We start from the raw sequence: 18,877 nt of genomic DNA on the forward strand, positions 1-18,877 counted from the left end.
AGCTACTCCAAAAACCCTCCTATCATCCCCCATTCCTTTTATATTAAAAAAAATGTACCAATTCTTGGAATTCAAAATTTGCCAAATGTGTTATATGTGTCAATTATTTATATAATTAAGTAAAACTTTAAAAAAAGAGAGAGCGTGTAGTTGTAGATGATGCATGAAGATGAAGCAAACTACACGTTGCTGATGATAGAGAGAGAAAAATTAGCATAGAAAAATTGAGTCTTTAGTTTATTTGATTGGAGGAAAATACAAGAAAAAAAAACAAATATAACAATCATAATATATAAAAAGGTCAGTCTTCTCCCTTAATATTTTCTCTGTTATTTCAGTGTGATGAAGAAGAAACATCAAAAGTTTAAACCACTCCGAGAGCTGTATGATCGTGACGATACCCTTTTGAAATCCAAGGCATGTTTTCTAATTCCAATGTCTTATTTGTTTTATGATGATTTTTATTCAATTTTCAGGGGTAGATTTTTCTGGGGTTTTTTGCATGTTTCTGGAAATTTCGTGACTTTTGGGTTAAGATTTCATATCTGGGGTTTATTTTATTGTGAAATTGTGTTGGGTTTTGATGTGGGAATTTGAGGTTTAAAGGGTTTAATCAATGTGAAATTGTTAATTGTTTGAATTCCATTTTCATGAAAATTGATTGAAATGGTATAAAAATGCGAATTTTTTTTGTGGGGCGGTTTGTTTATTAGGTTTTTAATCAGAATTTTGTGGTTTATTATGATGGTTAATCGTGTATTTGTTTTATGTATGATTATGCTTGATCAATGAAATAATGGTGGATGCTGCACGTGTTATTAGTATAATAAAGGCAGAATTATGATTTATATGGGGATTTGGGAGATTAATCAATGTTTAATTGTTAGTTTAGGGCCGGAGGATGAAGCTGAATGAATTGGATCATGATTAATCATGCTGTAAATAAGAATGATTGTTGTCGACTCTGTGTTTTGTATATGATGGATTGGTGGTATGCATTCCGCAGTCGAATAACCTTGTAAAGGTTGAATCTTTTGTGTTATTCCATTATACTAGAATTTCGAGGGTTTTAGCAATTATGTTTTTGATTATTTGCATAAGGAATTAGGTGCTTGTTGCTTAACTGAGTAATGCTTCAGGTATATGAAAAGGAACCCTTGTTTGTCTTGTGTATTCAACTCGTTGATGTTTCGTGTTTGAGTCTTTTCCTCCCGAAAAAACCGCATTTGAATTTATTAGCCTTTATGTGAATTTATCTTATGGCGATAGCATTTGGCAGTTCTTTTTGTAGCTTTCATGAGATAAGCTTCTCTGAGGTGTTCATATTCTGTAAAACTTCTTGGCAATTTCCTGCCTAAGAAGCTGAATTTTTATTTTATTTTACCCCCAAGTGCATACCTGGTGGGTGTCTGAAGTATGCTTATATGGTTTTAGAGGCCAAGGGGCGGGCTTGCTTAATCGTTACGTGGCTTATATTTTTGAATTTTTGATTTTCTGATATGATATATGGACTACTTATTAGTTGTTTGTCGACCTTGCTCCAACAAGTTTATCTTTCTACATGAGTACTTCTAGTCTTACTTAACAGTTTGTATTAATTTGTAAATTGTCTAGCATTGCTTTAACTGCTTTCTGCCTAATTGTGCAGTAACTTTATCTATCTATAATAATTATCCGGTAGAATCTGAATAATATCAAGAATATATTTTTCTAGTGGAATTCTTGTTAAAGCCAAATGTCAATCTTTATGCCTTTTCATGCCTTCCTGGTGAACATTTTCTAGATTTAATTCTGAAATTTGCAAACAGGACGTTGACTTGTTGAAAGCCTCTCCGGAGTCAACTATAGATCAAGCTTTAGTTGTTGATCCTTCTCAGGATAGAAAAGGCGATAGTCACGGGAAGCTATCCAGTAGTGAAGTGAGTAACATACCTTCTACTTCTTGCCAGAGCTCATTTTCTGACGACCTTCAGAGTTTGGAGTCTCTGAAATCTCCTGGTTACTCTAAAGATTTGCCAATGCTTCAAATTGCAATTACTTCTCAGACTACAGTAAAACGTCAGGATCAAGATGTTTTTGACTGCCAAGGGGACAACAGCTCTTGTATAAGTAAAGACGATGGTGCAGCTATGATTAGTAGTGATCAATATGGTGGTGAAGATCACAAAATAGTTACATCCCGAGCAGTTTCAGTTAGTAGCCCCTGTCCTGATGTTTTGGAGAAATCTTTGAATGGTCCGTCTATTAGTAAAGGTTCCCCAATTGCCAGCACACAGGATCCCTGTCTTCAAAACCAGAATTTAATGCATGAGGACAGAGCAGATGAACCAGATGAATTGGTGGATGTATGTTTTTTTGTTACTGTTTACTCTATCTTTTCTTTTTTGGTGTGTGTGTGTGTGTGTGGGGGGGGGGGAAATTTAGTTGTCTCACTATTTTGAAACATAGTACTTGTAAGAAAAAGCTATCGCATAAATTGTTTGGTGGGTTTCTATTCTTGTAAGGTCATTGTGTCTGAACATGTTGAATTAGATTAATTAATCTCGCATAGTTCTCTTGTTTGTCATTTTAGTACTAAGAAGTAAGAAGCTGGCATGTTCTGTGTCAAATTGGATTTCGGAACTGCATCTGCATGTTCGGGACGGTTTACTGCATCTGCTTCTTTGCCATGTTGTTCAACTGGTAGGAAGAGTTGGGTTTCATAGTTTGCCATTCCGGATATCTGCAAAAGTTATTACAAGCATTGCCTCATCATAGTTATGGATTACCTACATAAACTTAAATTGGATATAATCTATGTGTATAAGGTTCTAACTCAATTCAAAGCTTTTAAATTCTCTTCATTGAAACTAATAGTGAATATTTTCAAGTTTTTATCAGGTACATCTACTGTGGATTGTGTACATATTGCTGGAACTCAATTCAGAGCTTTTAGCTGGCCTATGCTAATAATTAAAAATAAAAAATAAAAACTTTGCAAGTAGTGCTCTAGGGTGTTAGCTATGGACTTGTACATGTTGCTGCAAAATATTGGGTCTACGCTGTCTCTAACCTAGACTCCTGCCCCTCTTCTACTTATTTTGTATGTGACCTTACATGCATGCATGCATGTAATGTGCATTTGGTACCAGCTGCCAGCACCCTGACTAAGGTTGCCAAGTGCTTAGATGATATCTTGTGTTTCTTAGAAGTTCTTCCTGAAGTCACGAGTTCTTGTTATCTGAATTGTTGCTACTTGATTGAGTCATACTTGTGTGTGGATTACTGGATTGACATAGCTTGTTCCATTTTGTATAGGTAAGAATATGTGATATTTGTGGTGATGCTGGTCGAGAGGCATCACTTGCTCTTTGTAGCAAGTGCAGTGATGGAGCAGAGCATATGTAAGTGATCATATATATACGTATTTTGTCTTTTAACATAATTGAAATTCCTGCAAAGCATTTATGATGATGCCCCTTTTTGCATTTTGTTTATACCATTAGTTACTGCATGAGCCCTAAAATGGATAAAGTGCCCGAAGGTGATTGGTTTTGCGAAGAGTGCTTGTTGATGCAAGATCCAAAGAGACAGAGGCAAGTTATGATGGAGGGACCAGACGATGCTCCAAACTCATCACGGATACAGGAACCTAGTCAAGGTTCACCAACAATTATATCTGCTATTCATCATGATGGTAAAATGAAGTCAAATCATTCGAGTAAAGCTTCCTGCTCATCTGATAAGAGACCTGGGCTTGCTATAGATGTGAGATCAAAAGCAAAGAAAGGAATTGATGACAGAAGTGCTCAACCGCTGAAGATTTCTGACTCTGGAGGGAATTCGCGGTTGACTCATAGATCTTCATTGAAGAACATGAATGAGAAGAAAAATGCTGCTCGTCAGGTATCTTCTTTTGTTGTTCCTGATAACAAAATGGTGAAGCAAGGTTCATCAGAACATAGATCATCCAAACCTGAACAACAATCTTGTGGAGGCAAGTTGTTCCTGTTAATTCCCATGTCAATTGACAACGTGGTGGAGTGGGCATGTCAGTGTTCAGTTCATTTATGTCAGTAACTCAATGGCATTTTCTTTTCATTTGCAGGGTCTTTTATCGATAAAAAAATAGATGACAGTTCTGTCTCAAATTTGGAAGTACAACACTCGAGGGAAGATATCCATCAAAGGAGAAGATCTACCAAAGATAAAGCTGACTGTGAACTGAAGAAGGATCATCCTGACAAGAAGGTGGTCGAATCTTTGTCATTGACTGGTGCCAGCTCAATGCCTCCAGAGGTTTCAAATATGCAGTCTTCCGTTTCAAATATTAAGGGTGTACGATATGGAAATAAAAGCAACATTGCTGAAAAAAATTGTTCATTGGAGAGCAAGACCAATCAAGTAGATTTTCCTTCTGCTGGTTCTAGTCCTACAAATGTTAGGTCTTCTAGTACCAAAGTGGCTCCCCAGATTGGTAAAGTGGCATCTTCACCCATAAAGAGTTTTGAGGACAAATCTGCCATCCAGGTTAATGGAAATACAAATGTTGAAGCATTTGATTCCCTTGCTCTTGAAGGCAAAAACCGTGTGAACACATCAGGTAGGATTCTTCTTACATGTTCTGATTTGAGACTTTTGTTGAACTGTGGTTTGGTCAACAATGTTAAGGGACTTCCTCTTTCCGGTATTGCTTTTTTAATATTTAGTTTTGTTTTGTGTCGTAGCTGGATCTGTTGAAGAAAGTAATTCTCCCAATCGTGCAAGCTATGTGATCAATTCTCCAGCCAAAAATGTCAATGCATACCCTGATCTGAGAATGAGCTTATCCACTCAGAAGGCTGAGCTAGCCGAGATCAAAAGAAACAACAATGATGTTTCCTCTTTTACGGTTCAGCATATGAAAGTCAAGCCTACAATTGATCCGGTAAATCTTGACCATATGGCTCCCAACTTGACTTCTGCAGTTCCAGAATCTAGTTGTATTTGGAGGTATGCTCCTTTTGTTTTGTTTGCTTAGCCCCTCTTCTCTCTCTCAATCTTTCATGTTTATCTGTAGACCTCTTGGAGCATCTTAAATTAAAATGTTACCATATCATATTTATATAGGGGTACTTTTAGTTTGGAGAAAAGTGGGAAACTCCCTACTGACTGCTATGGGGTACAAGCACACTTATCGACTTGTGCATCATCCAAGATTGCTGATTTGGTTCTTAAGTTTTCTGATGAACTTCTGTTGAAGGAAGTGCCGCGATTGCACACTTGGCCCATTCAGTTTCAGAAGAATAATCCGAATGAGCAAGATATTGCTCTCTACTTCTTTGCTCAAGATTTGTGTAGGTTAGTAATCCTGTAATCCTCATCTGCCTTTCTAGTGAAAGATTTTGATTTCTTGCTTTTTAATTTCCTGGCATTTCATGCAGTTATGAAAGAAGTTACAGGATGTTGCTAGAAGGCATGTCAATCAATGATATAGCTCTGGAAGCGAACTTTGGAGGTTTTCAACTTCTAGTTTTTCCATCGAGCTTGCTTCCTGCTAGATCACATCGTAAGTATCTCTTTGCTACAGTGGTTTGTTTTTCTTATTAAAAGTAAACTTCCTGTGTTACCAAGTTAGTGTTTATTTCTCGGTGGTCTCAAAGATCTATGGGTCCTATTGTCTCTAATTGTTTATATTTTTTTGACAGGCTGGAATTCTCTGCCATTTTTGTGGGGTGTGTTTAGAATGAAGAATTTTGATGATTCTCGTGTCCCTGACTTGAACGTTGTGACTGTAAATCAAGGTGTATCTTCACCTGCTACTTGTGGATCACAGAGCAAATTTGTTTCTGCATTACTCTCTGGGAGCTCTGCACTTACATCATACTGCTCCATGCATGGGCCAGAATCTGCTAAACCAGTTGCTTTGCCATCTTTGGCTCTAGTCATGTCTAAAGAACAAAGTATTGAACATGAATTGCCTCCATTAAAGAAACATATAGCAACTCTGAAATATCATGATTTCCAAGCCGATGCTATTACACCTGTTCGTGATTGGAGTAAAGAGGATTCCGGTGGGGGCCTACATAGTTATTACTTGCAGGTATCATTCGCCTGAGTTCTCTAATTATGTCTTTGAATATTGCAGCAGTATGCACAGCTGAATATGTGTGGAATATATTTTGATAGTATTATCAGAACTTACGATACCAATACCTTTTCTTTACTTGTATTTATTAATTTTGGTCCCCATAAATTGCTGTTCTTCAAGGGAGGTGAGTTATTGAGTGCAAGTCAACTGCAGCAAGTGAGAGTCCCCTTAAGTTGACTTGACACTGTATCACCTATATTGCTTGATAATTCTTACTCTTATACTTCTAGTTTTTTTCTATCCTTTGGGAGGAGGGGTTGGTGTTGGTAGAGTTGAGATTCTAGTCAGTATGAGTTTGACAATGGTTTATGCTTAGGCTTTAGCTGTCCAAGTTTTTTTATATTGTATATGTGGCATGATCTTGTCTCACATTTATTCATTGCATCTTATTCTTTTTGCAGAAAAATAATACCTTCTCTGATAACGATATAAAGAGCCCTATGAAGACTGATATTATTCCATGTGGCCAATTAGCGAGGCAACACACTGCAGAGGTTGGATTTCGCTCTGATTCAAGCTACAAGGATATGGGTTTTACAGCCTCTGAATTGAGGCAGGGGCATGATGTTTTCAGTGGGAATTCCTTTTCTTTAGACTCGGGACCATCAGGATCATCCGATGGTGGAGAATGTGCTAAATCAACTGTTGAGCTGCAGATAGAGCCATCAGAGAATCCCAGGAGATATAATACTCTTAATCTCAACCACTGCTTAGACAATAGGTCAGGTTCAGAAGAATTGGACTTGGATTTAGCTCTTGGCTTTCCCAGCAAAAGTGATTATGAACCTGAAATTACCTTGAATGATGGAATTGACCGAGACGGGGATGTTTCATTAGTTCTCTCTCTTGGGATGCCATGCTCAACTAGCTGACCTCTTCTAGGTAACCCAAGGTGTCGAGTACTTGGTGCGGTTGCTGCTGCTGCTGTTGCTGCTGAGGGCCGGCTTTTATCCTCAGGCTTTAGGTATAGATGGTGTAAATAGCATATATATAGAGCAAAAGATAAGTAATAATAATAATAGTTAGGTGCTTATATGAGCATATATAGTAGTAGCTAAGGGTGTGATGATAGATATAAAGGTTTCATACATGTGAGAATTGTTTCTTTTGAGTAGTGATAGAGATCTTTTCAGCGGCAGCACAAAATATTGTTTATTTGTTTTCATTTATCTCCCTTCCTTTGCCTTTGAGATAATACTGAACTGTGAATTGTCTAATTAGATTGTCTGCAGATTGGATATTTCTGAGCAGGTAATAGCGCCAAGGGGAACATAGAATCAGGTTAAAGATCAAGAATCATCAGTAATTGCTGAAGATAACTAATTTGTTGCTGAAGTAGTAATTTATTACAGCATTTAGTCAGTTTTTTAAAACTCTTAGTTTTGTGTTTTTTGTTAGGAGTATCTTTTCGGAATAGTGAATAACATGGAATTTTCGTAATAAGAGAAAGTAATATTTGAGTCTATAGTAGATGCTTATGGACTTCAAATTGTTGTATACAAAGTACATGCTAAATTTTTCAAATGATGACAACTCCAAAAACTATTACAGAGTACGTATTTCAAAGCTAAAGTGCCTAAATTTTGGTTAGGCTTGAACTTGCATTTTCTCAAGCTACGTTCAACTCAACTGATGAAAGTACTCCCCTCCCCCCCCCCCCCCCCATGTTTGATTTGGCAAACTTCAGTACATGTACTTGTAATATATTTACGTGTTCTCATAAAAAAAAAATGTTAAGTTCATTTGGTTTGAATTCAAAACAACTCATTCCCAAAAATCTCAACATCTCCTTCTTTACTACTCCGTACAAACAACATTTTTGTTTAGACAATATGAATAACAATACAAATACGTGCATGATAGCATCTGATGTACATGTACATACGTTACTTTGCCTTTACCATATAGAGACACCCGAGTGTATAATACAGAGTATAGAGTAACGAGACTAACAACACAATTTGCAGGATCATGGGTTGGTGACCAACTTTTGTGGTGGTGGACAATGTACTGTTACATTCATGTGTGCACTACCTAAAATTGAATACAACTATACAAGTGACAAAACAAAAATACAGAAAAGGACAGAATCCCAAGAGTATCTTTTGAGTCAATTTTCAGTGATTGGCCTGCCCTTGGATGTTGCTCATAATATCATGGAGTATAAATACCACATCTCCTCTTTCTCTCTCCTCCTTCATCCCCACCAAATCGACGGCAACAAATCCTTCTGTCTGCAACTGGTGGTGGTGGTTGCTGCAGGAAAAAGGAAGATAAAAAAAAAAAGGAGCAAACTTTATTTTCTGGGGCTCAATTTCATCATCTCTAACCTAAGGTTACATTCTTACCCACGTCCCTTTTGATTATCTTTTATCATTACTCTCATTTTTGTGGCTCTCTAATTCTGATTCTAGGAAACCCCTTTTCAATGATTTTATATATTTAATAGAATCCCAGATTCCCAGAATATTAAAGTAAATAATCCCAATTTTTATGGGTCAGCTTCCCTAATTGAGTTTCCCTCTTTCTGGGTTTCTTTTTAATCTGTTTAAATTCTTGCATTTTACTGGCTTCATGCTGTAATACTCAAATGGTATCCCTCTATTTCTTGAATGTTTGTTGAATTCGTTTGAATGTAATTATTTGACTAGTCTTATAGTGGAGATTTTTTTGTTTGAATGTAATAGTGTATGGATTAATTTTTTCAGATCGTATACTCTGATTGAGTGATTGAATTGGAAGCTTGATTTGAGCTTTTGTTGGCTGTGATTTGGGTTGCATAAGAATATTTTGTTGGTAAGTATTGACCTCGAATTTATTTCCAATAATTAATTCAGTCTCATTGATGTTTTTCATGTGAATGGGGTCTTTAATTTTTAATTTTTATTTTTTTTAGTTATGTTGTTTTTCATTGATATAATTAACATTCTGGGATCTTCATGTTTGCTTTATACATTTTAGCTGATCCGGCTATTGTAATTTGTTAGATTGCTGAAATCTTAAGATATACTTGTAGTTTTTTCTGAGTGCTTTGTCATATGGTTACTTATTTCTCAAGGTTGTTATGTATTTAGATAATTGCAATAGTGAGCAGAGTTTCTGCTTGCTTAAGAACTTCAGAATTGGGGAATAATAACACCAGCCTGGAGATGTATATGTATCAGTATCACGATGTCAAATGCTTTTACTTCCTCGATTTAGTTGCCACTTTAGCACTTCATATCACACAATTAAAAATGACTGCATTACTTTCAGAAGTAAGAATTGTATTTTCTGATAAATTTCGTTAGGATAGGGGTTTAAGATGGTATAATTCTAAAAATAGTACTACGTATTTTTTTTTTCTTTTCCATGATGGTGGTTGTTTTTGTGGTCTATAGCTTCCTTTTTTTTACCTCATAGTCAGTCATTGAACTCAGTCTCATAGACCAATGCTAACTGAACTTTGTTTCATCAAATACTTTGTAGCTCAAGAGGAGATTGTATTTTTGGGCATTGCGAAGTTTTATGACTTTTGTAAATCAACTACTAAAAAGATGACCTTGTTGAATGTATGATATAATCAATTATCTTGAAATAGGTCAAGAAATGGTGGCTACAGGGTAGGATAAAGCGGAGAGCTGAGTATCCTTCAGTTGAAAGCATTATATATGAGGGGCTTGTACAGTTTCAATTAGTTGGGAGGATTGATTCTAGGCATTTGAATGGTTTACGTGTGATTCAGCTGAATTTGAAGGATGAAAATAGTGATTGCAGTATTGGCTAAAGAATTTGAAGTATTCAGCTTCAAAAGTGCAAATTTGAAAATTGTGTGAGAATTTTCTGTTGATTGGTAAACCAAATGGTTATCCTTAAAAATGAATTGTGGTTGTATTATTATGGCAATCTTTGAAATTCATCATTGAGATTTTTGTCATCCTGTGTGAAAAAGATTTTTAGGTTTCTTCATTTGCTTTATATAGGAGAACTGGAACTGGATTTTACGGTTGCTAGTTGCAACACACAAACTTGCTGTCCAGTTTACAGTGTTATCGTTTACTAGAAGAATATGTTTATGTAAATCATGCCTTTTAATTTCTCTGAGATGTTCTTATATCACTAAGGGTCTTGGATACATCTTGATTTTGTGACTTCAGAAATGGGAGACGTAGCAAAGGACCTGACTGCTGGGACTGTCGGAGGGGCTGCTCAGCTGGTAGTTGGGCATCCTTTTGACACCATCAAGGTGAAGCTCCAAAGCCAGCCAACTCCCCTTCCTGGCCAAGCTCCCAGGTACTCAGGTGCTATGGATGCTGTGAGGCAAACAATAGCTGCAGAAGGTCCTAGGGGTTTGTATAAAGGTATGGGGGCCCCACTTGCTACTGTTGCTGCTTTCAACGCCGTACTTTTCACAGTTAGGGGCCAAATGGAAGGCCTGTTAAGGTCTGAACCTGGGGCACACCTCACAGTTGGCCAGCAAGTTACTTGTGGTGCTGGAGCTGGAGTTGCTGTCTCTTTTTTGGCATGCCCCACAGAATTGATCAAGTGCAGGTACAATGACAATGCAATCTGCTTCCCTCATTTATGTTTTTTCCTTAAATTTGGTCAGAATTTAGATGTGATTGCTTGCTTACCTGTGTATTTCACTATCTGGAGGCAACATGTTGATTTACTGGTATATTTGAATAGGCTGTGCTGGCCAGAATACTATTATTTTTCTTCTTCTGTTTCTTTATCCAGAAAAGAGCTTTTCTTAATATGCTTGATTCAAGCATTGGCAGGTGTCTTGATTAGGACGTGTTCATTTGTATTGTTGGGATTGTAACTATGACCCTATGCAGTTCTTGTGCCCTGTTGTTTGGTTGGTAATTGCTTCTGATTTCTTTAATGATTTGGCTAACTGTTTTGCCTAAATTGTGGAACTTCCAATCGTGAGAAATTTGTAAAATTCTTACATGTTACACAGAAAAATAAATGTTGATTGATGTCATGTCTGAGAATTTAGAGATCTCACAGATACACAAATTATTATCTAAGATTCTAAGCACACCTGCAAATTACAGCAGTGATGAGCATATGTAAATTGTTGTTGCGTAAATGGAATGTATTATAAATGTTTAGATCAAAGTAAATAGACTTTTTCTGAAACATCCTCTGGCAAGGACAGGTTGCAGGCCCAGAGTTCCCTGGCTGGAGCTGGCGCAGCTACAGTGGCAGTTAAGTACGGAGGACCTATAGATGTAGCAAAGCATGTCTTATCTGAAGCAGGTGCAAGGGGTCTATTTAAAGGCTTGGTCCCTACTCTAGCCCGTGAAGTTCCGGGCAATGCTGCAATGTTTGGGGTGTATGAAGCTGTCAAAATGTACTTAGCTGGTGGCCATGATACTTCCTCATTGGGTAGGGGCTCTTTGATTTTGGCAGGAGGTATAGGTGGAGCTTGCTTCTGGGGCGCAGTGTACCCGACTGATGTGGTGAAGAGTGTTATCCAAATCGATGATTTTAAGGCACCCAAATATTCTGGCTCCATAGACGCGTTCAAAAAGATATTAGCAAGTGAGGGTGTCAAAGGATTGTACAAGGGGTTTGGTCCTGCCATGGGTCGGAGTGTACCAGCAAATGCAGCTTGTTTCTTGGCTTATGAGATGACTAGGTCTAGTTTAGGGTGACTTAAATGTTCCCTTTGTTAAAACTATTACTGATTTGACTTGTTAATGTTGATAATTCTTTCAAACGTTTGCTCAAATCATTTTTTACCCCTTGAATAAAGTGTGGGAGAAAAAGTGCTGGTTTACATCATGTTTGGAAACAGTGTGGTAGAGTAAAACTAGTATGAGCATTGAGAGGCGATGAAGTCGAAAGATATCTTCATACAACAGGCCAATTCCTGAACAATTGTTAAGTCTGATATATGAGTCTTGTGTATACCTTACGAGTATTTCGCTTGAAGTGCTGCTCGTTGATATGCACCACATCACATACAACTATACAAGCATACATGCTTGAGGCCTTAGAGTAACTAACACGAGGTGGGTCCATAATTGACTAAATTGATTATAATAAGCAAAGTAGATGGTTTCAACCATTGAAGTGGCCTCCTCGGGCGTCATGGGGTCCATGGAAAACAAATCATTCTTTATCCTTTCCAAGCCTAAAAAAGTTAATAATTCTCTAAAATTGAAGGTTATACATGACTTCATATGAATTTTGAGAAATATTTTGAAAGTGAAGTGGATATGGAAGGGGTCTCCAAGTACCTTTCAAAATATCTAAATAGTAGATTATTAATACAATAAGGTATTAATTATGTGTCGAGCTACAAGGTAATGTAAAAATAACCCGATACATTGCACGTGTATAGAATTGAAGAGGGTAAGAAGCAGAGTAGGTATCTATAATAGAAATAACATTCGAGTCCACAATAGTAAATAGCATGTGAATGCTGCCATATTTTATCCGATCAACTTCACTAAACACATCCATCATCCATGCCTCATTAGCAGCCACATTTAATGGCCACAATATCGTGTAACACTAACAGACACTCCCATAACACATGCCTTCTTTTTTCAGTCAACACTTATTTCTTGCATTTAAATGTGCATTTCTCCTAACTTCCCATCTCTTTATAAATATTTACTTCATTTTTTGTTTTATCAAATTTAGATTCTTGTATATATATATTTATCTCTAAGAATATATCGTCTAAAAAAGATGGATGGAAATCTGAGAAAATCTCTGTCTTCAAACTCTATGCCTTCTCTGAATTCTAGGCTTGATCACTTGGATTCTACGGTAAGCAAGTTTATGATTTATCTTATACTATAAAGTATTAAGTCCATTTTATAAAGTATGTTCTACTATGTAACGTATAAGTTGTATTAGTATATTATGAAACATTGTACTAAAATTATACTTTTGTATGAAGATTAAATATTTGGAAGGTAGGAAATGTTCATCAGCAAGATGGACCAATGATGGTGCAGGACTTGGGGCTGTGAACAGAGATTGCATACCAATTGACTTGGCTGTCAAGGAGGCTCAATCCAAAGGTTCGATTTTGGATCGAATCACGTCTCTCGAGGAACGATTAATCCAGGTAAATTCGTGATTAGAGTTATATAATTGTACATGGATTCAGTTAATAACAAAGTTGTATAGTCTATATACAATATACTCTGCAAGTATCTTATTGTTTGAATTCCTGGTTTACTAATTATCGTACAAGCGTAAGAAAAATTCAACACAAAAAATTGTGCTTTCACAATGAGTGTCAAATCGTATGTAGCGCTAAAATCACTTTCCTAGCATAAAAGTTTTGAAAAGACTTGTATTAGCTAAAAGTTGTATTGCATATGGTTTTCCCTACCCTTACTAGCCCATATCATGCATAAGAGCTAATAAATGGGTGTGGCCTCATCATTTTTTTTTTGGGCCACATCCAATCATTAAAGAAAAGATATAAATAATGTTACTCCGTATTTTAGGTTCAAATTAAGGATTATTATCTTTTATTCTTGACTTGTTAATCTTTATTGCGTCTGTCAATTATATAACATGGTAATTATTGTGACCTCGCAAACTCGTATGCACATGGGACTATAAGCTCATATCCATACTCTATGCAAATATGATGTATAGGTATGCTCACTCATTGAATCTGAAGCTGGTTTGTCTCCATCAAAATACTCTCAAGATGAAACTTCTCCTCGAATATCAAGAAAGGGATTTTCCAACTCTTTTTCTAGATTTAGGCTGCCTCGTCGTAGCAACAACAAGCAACCTATATCCCCAACTTGCATGGACAAACTCCCGGTATTATCTACGTCTAAGTTCAGTCATTTTGTAGTGATTAAACTAGATGCGCGTAATTTGCTAAACACGATATTAATTTTTATGAGAATGTTTAAACAATATGTAAATAAATTGATGTTTTTTACACAGATTACAGAGGAAAAAGAGCATAATGCCAAGACAAAGCAAGATAAGAAGAGTAATAAGGGTGATAAATCTTCTCCAAAACAAAAGAAATTGGTTCCTTCTAGTTTGTTACATTTGAGATTATTGGGCTGCTCATGATTTGGTTTCATTTAATTATATTTCAATTATGTATTATGTCAAACATACTTGTATTAATCTAGGTATTCATGTTGTGAGACTTGTGACTATGTCTCCAAAGAGTATTATCTTGTTTAGTGGTAACTAATAATGGTACGTATTAATTACGAATTTGTGTATGATTAGTTTTTGTTAAGGAATAACCTTTTCAAACAACACATGTAATTGTCCTACATTAATAAACTATGAAAAAGTTAACACTTTATAGGGTTAGAAGTCAAATCTCCTAATTTCATATGGTTTTGGAATGTAAACTTGTTCGTTGAGAAGTGGTGCAACCCAGATGCTGTAAGCTTCGGAGCAGCCTTTCCCAACAGAAGCAACAAACAGGCGCAAAAGATCTCTGGGAGTCTTCACTCGTCAACCTAAAAACAGGAAGAAGCTCGTCTTGAAGATGAAGACGTAGGGAGGATGGGAATGAGGTACAACCGATTCAAGAGCGGAGTTGTTAAGTAGACTCTCTATCTCTGGTAGACGGGTGCAGGCGTGCAGCCCATAACCATATTAACAATTCCAAAGTGCTTGACTTATTTTTGTTTGAAAAGTTGAAAGGGCTACAAATGTGTGTATTGTGTAATAATGCATAATGCTCCACTTAAATCTCCATAAAATAGATCATTTGGACAATAAGGGCTACTAAGGCCCTTTTTTTTTAGAAAAAAAAGATACTAAGGCCTATTTAGACAATAAGAACTAAGAAAGCCAATTTGGAGCTAATGGGCTGACTGTTGAGTGGCCTTTCACAGTTTCACCGCAGTTTATGTTTTTTTTTTTTTTTGGTGTTCTGCCTGGTTCACTCTTTGCTAATTCGGATTTGGAGATCAGTTTTGGGTGGTTAGATTCAAGTCCCCTCCCAATTGTTGTTACGAGGGATTGAACACAGCTCCTTCCTACCAAGTGTAGTCCCAATCACCACTTCACCAACAACCAATTGGTCACTGCAGTTTATGTTTGTTATCCTTCTTGTAGGATTAGCAGATTAGCCAACAACATTCTTGGAATTCTAATTAGTTCAAATTAAAAATAAATAAATAAATAAATTGTAATACAATCACTTTTTTGTTTTTTGAAAGGTGTGATACAATCACTATTCAAATAGAAAAACTTTTTATAATGGAGAAATGAAATTTCACCATTTTTTAATACATGTTTATATTTGACTTTTATAATACGGAGTATTCTATCAAATTTTCATATTAGCATATGTATCAACAAAATTATAGCACATGTTTTAAAGAGAGTATTTCCTAAAATACTTCACTTGTGTTTCAATTCCACTTTCATATTATTTACAACACTATTTTATCAAAATATCATATTGACATTTGTATCCACAAAAGTAGAGCACATATATTGAAAGGAGTAAGTCCTTAAATACTTCACTTCACACTAAATTAAAAATAAAAATAAAATAAAAAAAAAAAAAAAAAAAAAAAAAAAAAAAAAAAAAACTCAACCTCTAGGAAAAGAAGCAGTAAAATAGGGTCCAATAAGAAATCTGAACAAACTTTGAACCAAAGTCTGTCGAATAATAATTATACCAGAGACAACTGTATTATTGTTGTTAACCAAATGACATAGAATACAGAGATACAGATAATGTATTATATCTGCCTCCCATCAAATAAATAATACAGTAATAAGAAAATTGATGAAGAATAAGAGGGCGAGAAATCTGAGTAAAGCAATTGACATAAAAAGCAAAAAAATGTGCCGCTTACGGCAGGTATTTTATTCTTTGGTTCAATATTCAGCTCATTTACAGCTTATATTAATGTACTACCCATGACTATTTTGTACATACAATTATGTTTTCTAATTCTTTTATTACACTCTTCTTTCAATTATTTTTCTTCCATACCTATTTTTGGAAGTGACCCTTTTCCTAATTTCATTTAATGCCGTCACTAATAATTACGAGTAATATTAATTTACGTTATTGTACGGAAACGGGTGTAAGGATAAAGTTGTGATTAGAATTGTCAAGTAACTTAAACTCCGCTCTTCTTATTGGATCGTTGCCTAAGTAAGCTATGAGCCTATGACCTAGTTTGGAGTATAATTAACTTCATGTGAGCATGTATGAGATTGCAAGTCGTACATGATCCAAAATTTGTTGTTCATGGGATTCTATATGGTAATTTGGCTTTATTGTTGTCATTGCCATACTTGAACATGTTGATGGGGCAGACAAGTGCCATTGGATGTTATCCGAAAAATAATTTACTACCCAATCTTATTATGTTTGTATTGAAATTTTGAGATGTACTCTTGTAATTTATGATAAGTATTAACCGAATAATTGACCACCTTTGACATTTATTTTTGATGGGTTTTATTAAGTAGTGCTAATATAAATACACACAAGTAATCGATATCATATACTTCGTATATCAAATATATTCTCCCATAATTATCCTAATAAGAGTATATGTCCCAAAGGCCTAATCCAGATCACACCCCTTTAATCTCCTTGAGCACGTAGCATATTATGACGTAAATCACGTAATGACGCCGAGGTTAATTGGTGTGTAGTGTACTAGTGTGGTGTCCACTCACAAAGTCCCAAGCTATATATTTTAAGCTAGATCACTAATTAATCTTCAAAAAAAAAAAAAAAAGTTAGATAACTAATTAGCTTCCTTGGTTATCCATAAATAACTGGTTTTAATAAGCTAGAGTTAACAATATGAAGTAGTTTTATTTAAGACGAATAAATTTAGAGAGCTTTACAAAAATATGAGTGAACTACCCTACCCTTTTTATGGACGACTTTTATTTCAATACTAATTTTATACCCCCTCTACCCCTTTAAGTAAAAATGTGAAATATTTGATAAGAATTACGAAGTAACACCAGCTAGCGTGTACAGAGAAATGAAGTATATAGTATTGACTATTGAGCATACAATAGTTGCATCACTTTCACCTCTTTCTTGTTATATTATGTGATTTGAAGGCCTTAATTTCTTTTTTTTTTTTTTTTTTTTTTTTTTTTGAAATCCTTGATTAAAATATTTTGCATAGTGAATGTTTTAATTTTTGATTATAATTTGAGTATCAAAGGAGCGAGTATCATAAAAATGAAAAGATCAACCCACAATTCCACAAACGTTATTTTTAAAAAAAAATTGAAAAAAACGAGTAAACAGTCTGAACATCGAAATTATGATTATACCCGTGTCCATATCCATTTTTTCTCAAAAAAAATCTAAATCCGACGTGAATCCATTAGGAGTTCAGGACATACTCATGAAAACAAATCGAAATCCACGAATCCAGATCCGCTGTCATCCCTAACAACCCAATTGGTTCATTCATTCGAACCAAATAAACAAATTGTCCAATGAAAAAAAAACAAAAAACGCAGTACAAAAAAAAAGTTTCCAAAATAACCCAAATGAAAAGCGAAACATTATAAACACACCCCCAGAAATAAACCCAACAAATCCTTATCAGCCCCCACTACCCCCCACACACGACACACCCACTCTTTCCCTCTCTCTCTCTCTCTCTCCATTTTCTCTCTCCTCCTCAAATTCCAACAAATGGCGGAAACCTCTTCAATGGAAGATCCTCCTCAACAATCCTCCTCCCACGACCACCCCGACACCACCACCCACCATCTCTCCCCTCCTCCCGGCTTATCCCACCACGAATTCACCTCCCTCATCCCCTCCATCACCGAGTTCCACACCTACCGCCTCAACAAATCCCGCCAATGTTCCTCCCTACTCGCTCAAAAAATCCACGCCCCACGCGCCGTCGTCTGGTCCATCGTCCGCCGCTTCGATAAACCCCAGACCTACAAACACTTCATCAAAAGCTGCTCTGTTCGCGACAACTTCACCCTCTCCGTTGGATCCACGCGCGATGTTAACGTCATTTCTGGCCTCCCTGCTGCTACCAGCACCGAACGCCTCGATATCCTTGATGATTCTCGCTTTGTTACTGGCTTTACTATCATCGGTGGTGAACACCGCCTCCGTAACTACCGCTCTGTTACGTCACTTCATCCTGTTAACAACCCAGATTCCAGCGAGGATGACGTCACTATTGTTTTGGAGAGTTACTTAGTTGATGTTCCTGAAGGTAATACTGAAGAAGACACCCGCCTTTTTGCTGATACTGTTGTTAAGCTTAATCTTCAGAAGCTCGCTTCCGTCGCCGCCTCGGTCTACTCCGGCGACGCCGCAGCCGTCGAAAACAGGTGATTGTGATTGTGATTCTGGGGTCTTTTTTTTTTTTTGAAATTGAATGAAAAAAAAAAAAAAAAAGGTAGTGGAGGGAATCTGAATCTGAGACGTAAAATTACATTTTTCATTTTTTTTTTTTATTATTTACTCTTTTGGGTAAATTTTAATTTCAATTTTTCTTTATTGTTGGAAAATCTTTACCCCATGAAAAGAAAAATGAAGTTGTTAAATACAGTGCTGTAGTTGAAGTTTAAGCACGTTGAGATGGTTGATGTTGATGGAATTTTTATTTAAGGAAAATGAAAAGAAATCTTCCTTTTACCAATTTTGTATTTTGTACACTTTATAATTTTATATTACTTACACTAGCATGATAATATTGTGTTTTTCATTCATTTTATTGCTGTAGGCCCATTTTTAATGTTGAAATAGAAAATATGGATATTAATTAAGGATTTTATAACTTTTGAAATTAAGTT

At 36.0% G+C, this 18,877-nt stretch overlaps 4 protein-coding genes and 1 pseudogene across 7 annotated transcripts; all 5 read left to right on the forward strand.

Annotated features, from left to right (window-relative positions):
* LOC145580633 (uncharacterized) lies at positions 1–4,245 on the forward strand. 2 transcript variants are annotated; one of them, XM_081637770.1, is made up of 5 exons: positions 1–417; positions 1,809–2,345; positions 3,298–3,383; positions 3,486–3,885; positions 4,088–4,245. In XM_081637770.1, exons 1-5 carry the CDS (start codon positions 343–345, stop codon positions 4,109–4,111), a joined length of 1,122 nt encoding a protein of 373 aa, XP_081493896.1. In that variant the 5' UTR covers positions 1–342; the 3' UTR covers positions 4,112–4,245. The 2 variants fall into 2 exon arrangements, with proteins under 2 accessions (XP_081493896.1, XP_081493894.1); XM_081637768.1 differs by lacking the exon at positions 4,088–4,245 and having other exon boundaries at positions 3,486–4,081.
* On the forward strand, positions 4,130–7,546 carry LOC145580628 (uncharacterized). Its single transcript, XM_081637763.1, has 6 exons — positions 4,130–4,582; positions 4,707–4,971; positions 5,089–5,319; positions 5,403–5,527; positions 5,667–6,061; positions 6,511–7,546. Exons 1-6 carry the CDS (start codon positions 4,267–4,269, stop codon positions 6,979–6,981), a joined length of 1,803 nt encoding a protein of 600 aa, XP_081493889.1. The 5' UTR covers positions 4,130–4,266; the 3' UTR covers positions 6,982–7,546.
* A 744-nt stretch (positions 7,547–8,290) lies between these two features.
* Positions 8,291–11,884, forward strand: LOC145593896 (mitochondrial carnitine/acylcarnitine carrier-like protein). 3 transcript variants are annotated; one of them, XM_081650257.1, is made up of 4 exons: positions 8,291–8,444; positions 8,818–8,905; positions 10,246–10,639; positions 11,256–11,884. In XM_081650257.1, exons 3-4 carry the CDS (start codon positions 10,248–10,250, stop codon positions 11,752–11,754), a joined length of 891 nt encoding a protein of 296 aa, XP_081506383.1. In that variant the 5' UTR covers positions 8,291–8,444; positions 8,818–8,905; positions 10,246–10,247; the 3' UTR covers positions 11,755–11,884. The 3 variants fall into 3 exon arrangements, with proteins under 3 accessions (XP_081506383.1, XP_081506394.1, XP_081506388.1); XM_081650262.1 differs by lacking the exon at positions 8,291–8,444 and adding an exon at positions 8,478–8,702; XM_081650268.1 differs by lacking the exon at positions 8,818–8,905 and having other exon boundaries at positions 8,299–8,444.
* A 735-nt stretch (positions 11,885–12,619) lies between these two features.
* On the forward strand, positions 12,620–14,322 carry LOC145580645 (uncharacterized). The gene is made up of 3 exons (XM_081637777.1): positions 12,620–12,880; positions 13,014–13,184; positions 13,727–14,322. Exons 1-3 carry the CDS (start codon positions 12,800–12,802, stop codon positions 14,162–14,164), a joined length of 690 nt encoding a protein of 229 aa, XP_081493903.1. The 5' UTR covers positions 12,620–12,799; the 3' UTR covers positions 14,165–14,322.
* A 3,339-nt stretch (positions 14,323–17,661) lies between these two features.
* On the forward strand, positions 17,662–18,798 carry LOC145580653 (abscisic acid receptor PYR1 pseudogene; annotated as a pseudogene).
* The last annotated feature ends 79 nt before the right edge of the window (positions 18,799–18,877 follow it).

Source organism: Chenopodium album, chromosome 2 (genome assembly GCF_948465745.1).
Source record: "Chenopodium album chromosome 2, dcCheAlbu1.1, whole genome shotgun sequence".
NCBI classification, from domain to species: domain Eukaryota; kingdom Viridiplantae; phylum Streptophyta; class Magnoliopsida; order Caryophyllales; family Amaranthaceae; genus Chenopodium; species Chenopodium album.

What these genes read in the sequence shown, in the direction of transcription:
- LOC145580633 (XM_081637768.1), top strand. Translation starts at nt 343, where the DNA reads ATGAAGAAGAAACATCAAAAGTTTAAACCACTCCGAGAGCTGTATGAT. An exon ending in ATACCCTTTTGAAATCCAAG is followed by an intron (nt 418 to 1,808) that starts GCATGTTTTCTA and finishes ATTTGCAAACAG; the next exon opens with GACGTTGACTTGTTGAAAGC. An exon ending in AGTGATGGAGCAGAGCATAT is followed by an intron (nt 3,384 to 3,485) that starts GTAAGTGATCAT and finishes TTATACCATTAG; the next exon opens with TTACTGCATGAGCCCTAAAA.
- LOC145593896 (XM_081650257.1), top strand. Translation starts at nt 10,248, where the DNA reads ATGGGAGACGTAGCAAAGGACCTGACTGCTGGGACTGTCGGAGGGGCT. An exon ending in ACAGAATTGATCAAGTGCAG is followed by an intron (nt 10,640 to 11,255) that starts GTACAATGACAA and finishes TGGCAAGGACAG; the next exon opens with GTTGCAGGCCCAGAGTTCCC.
- LOC145580628 (XM_081637763.1), top strand. Translation starts at nt 4,267, where the DNA reads ATGCCTCCAGAGGTTTCAAATATGCAGTCTTCCGTTTCAAATATTAAG. An exon ending in GCTTCCTGCTAGATCACATC is followed by an intron (nt 5,528 to 5,666) that starts GTAAGTATCTCT and finishes TTTTTTTGACAG; the next exon opens with GCTGGAATTCTCTGCCATTT. An exon ending in TACATAGTTATTACTTGCAG is followed by an intron (nt 6,062 to 6,510) that starts GTATCATTCGCC and finishes TTCTTTTTGCAG; the next exon opens with AAAAATAATACCTTCTCTGA.
- LOC145580645 (XM_081637777.1), top strand. Translation starts at nt 12,800, where the DNA reads ATGGATGGAAATCTGAGAAAATCTCTGTCTTCAAACTCTATGCCTTCT. An exon ending in TTGATCACTTGGATTCTACG is followed by an intron (nt 12,881 to 13,013) that starts GTAAGCAAGTTT and finishes TTTTGTATGAAG; the next exon opens with ATTAAATATTTGGAAGGTAG. An exon ending in TCGAGGAACGATTAATCCAG is followed by an intron (nt 13,185 to 13,726) that starts GTAAATTCGTGA and finishes TATGATGTATAG; the next exon opens with GTATGCTCACTCATTGAATC.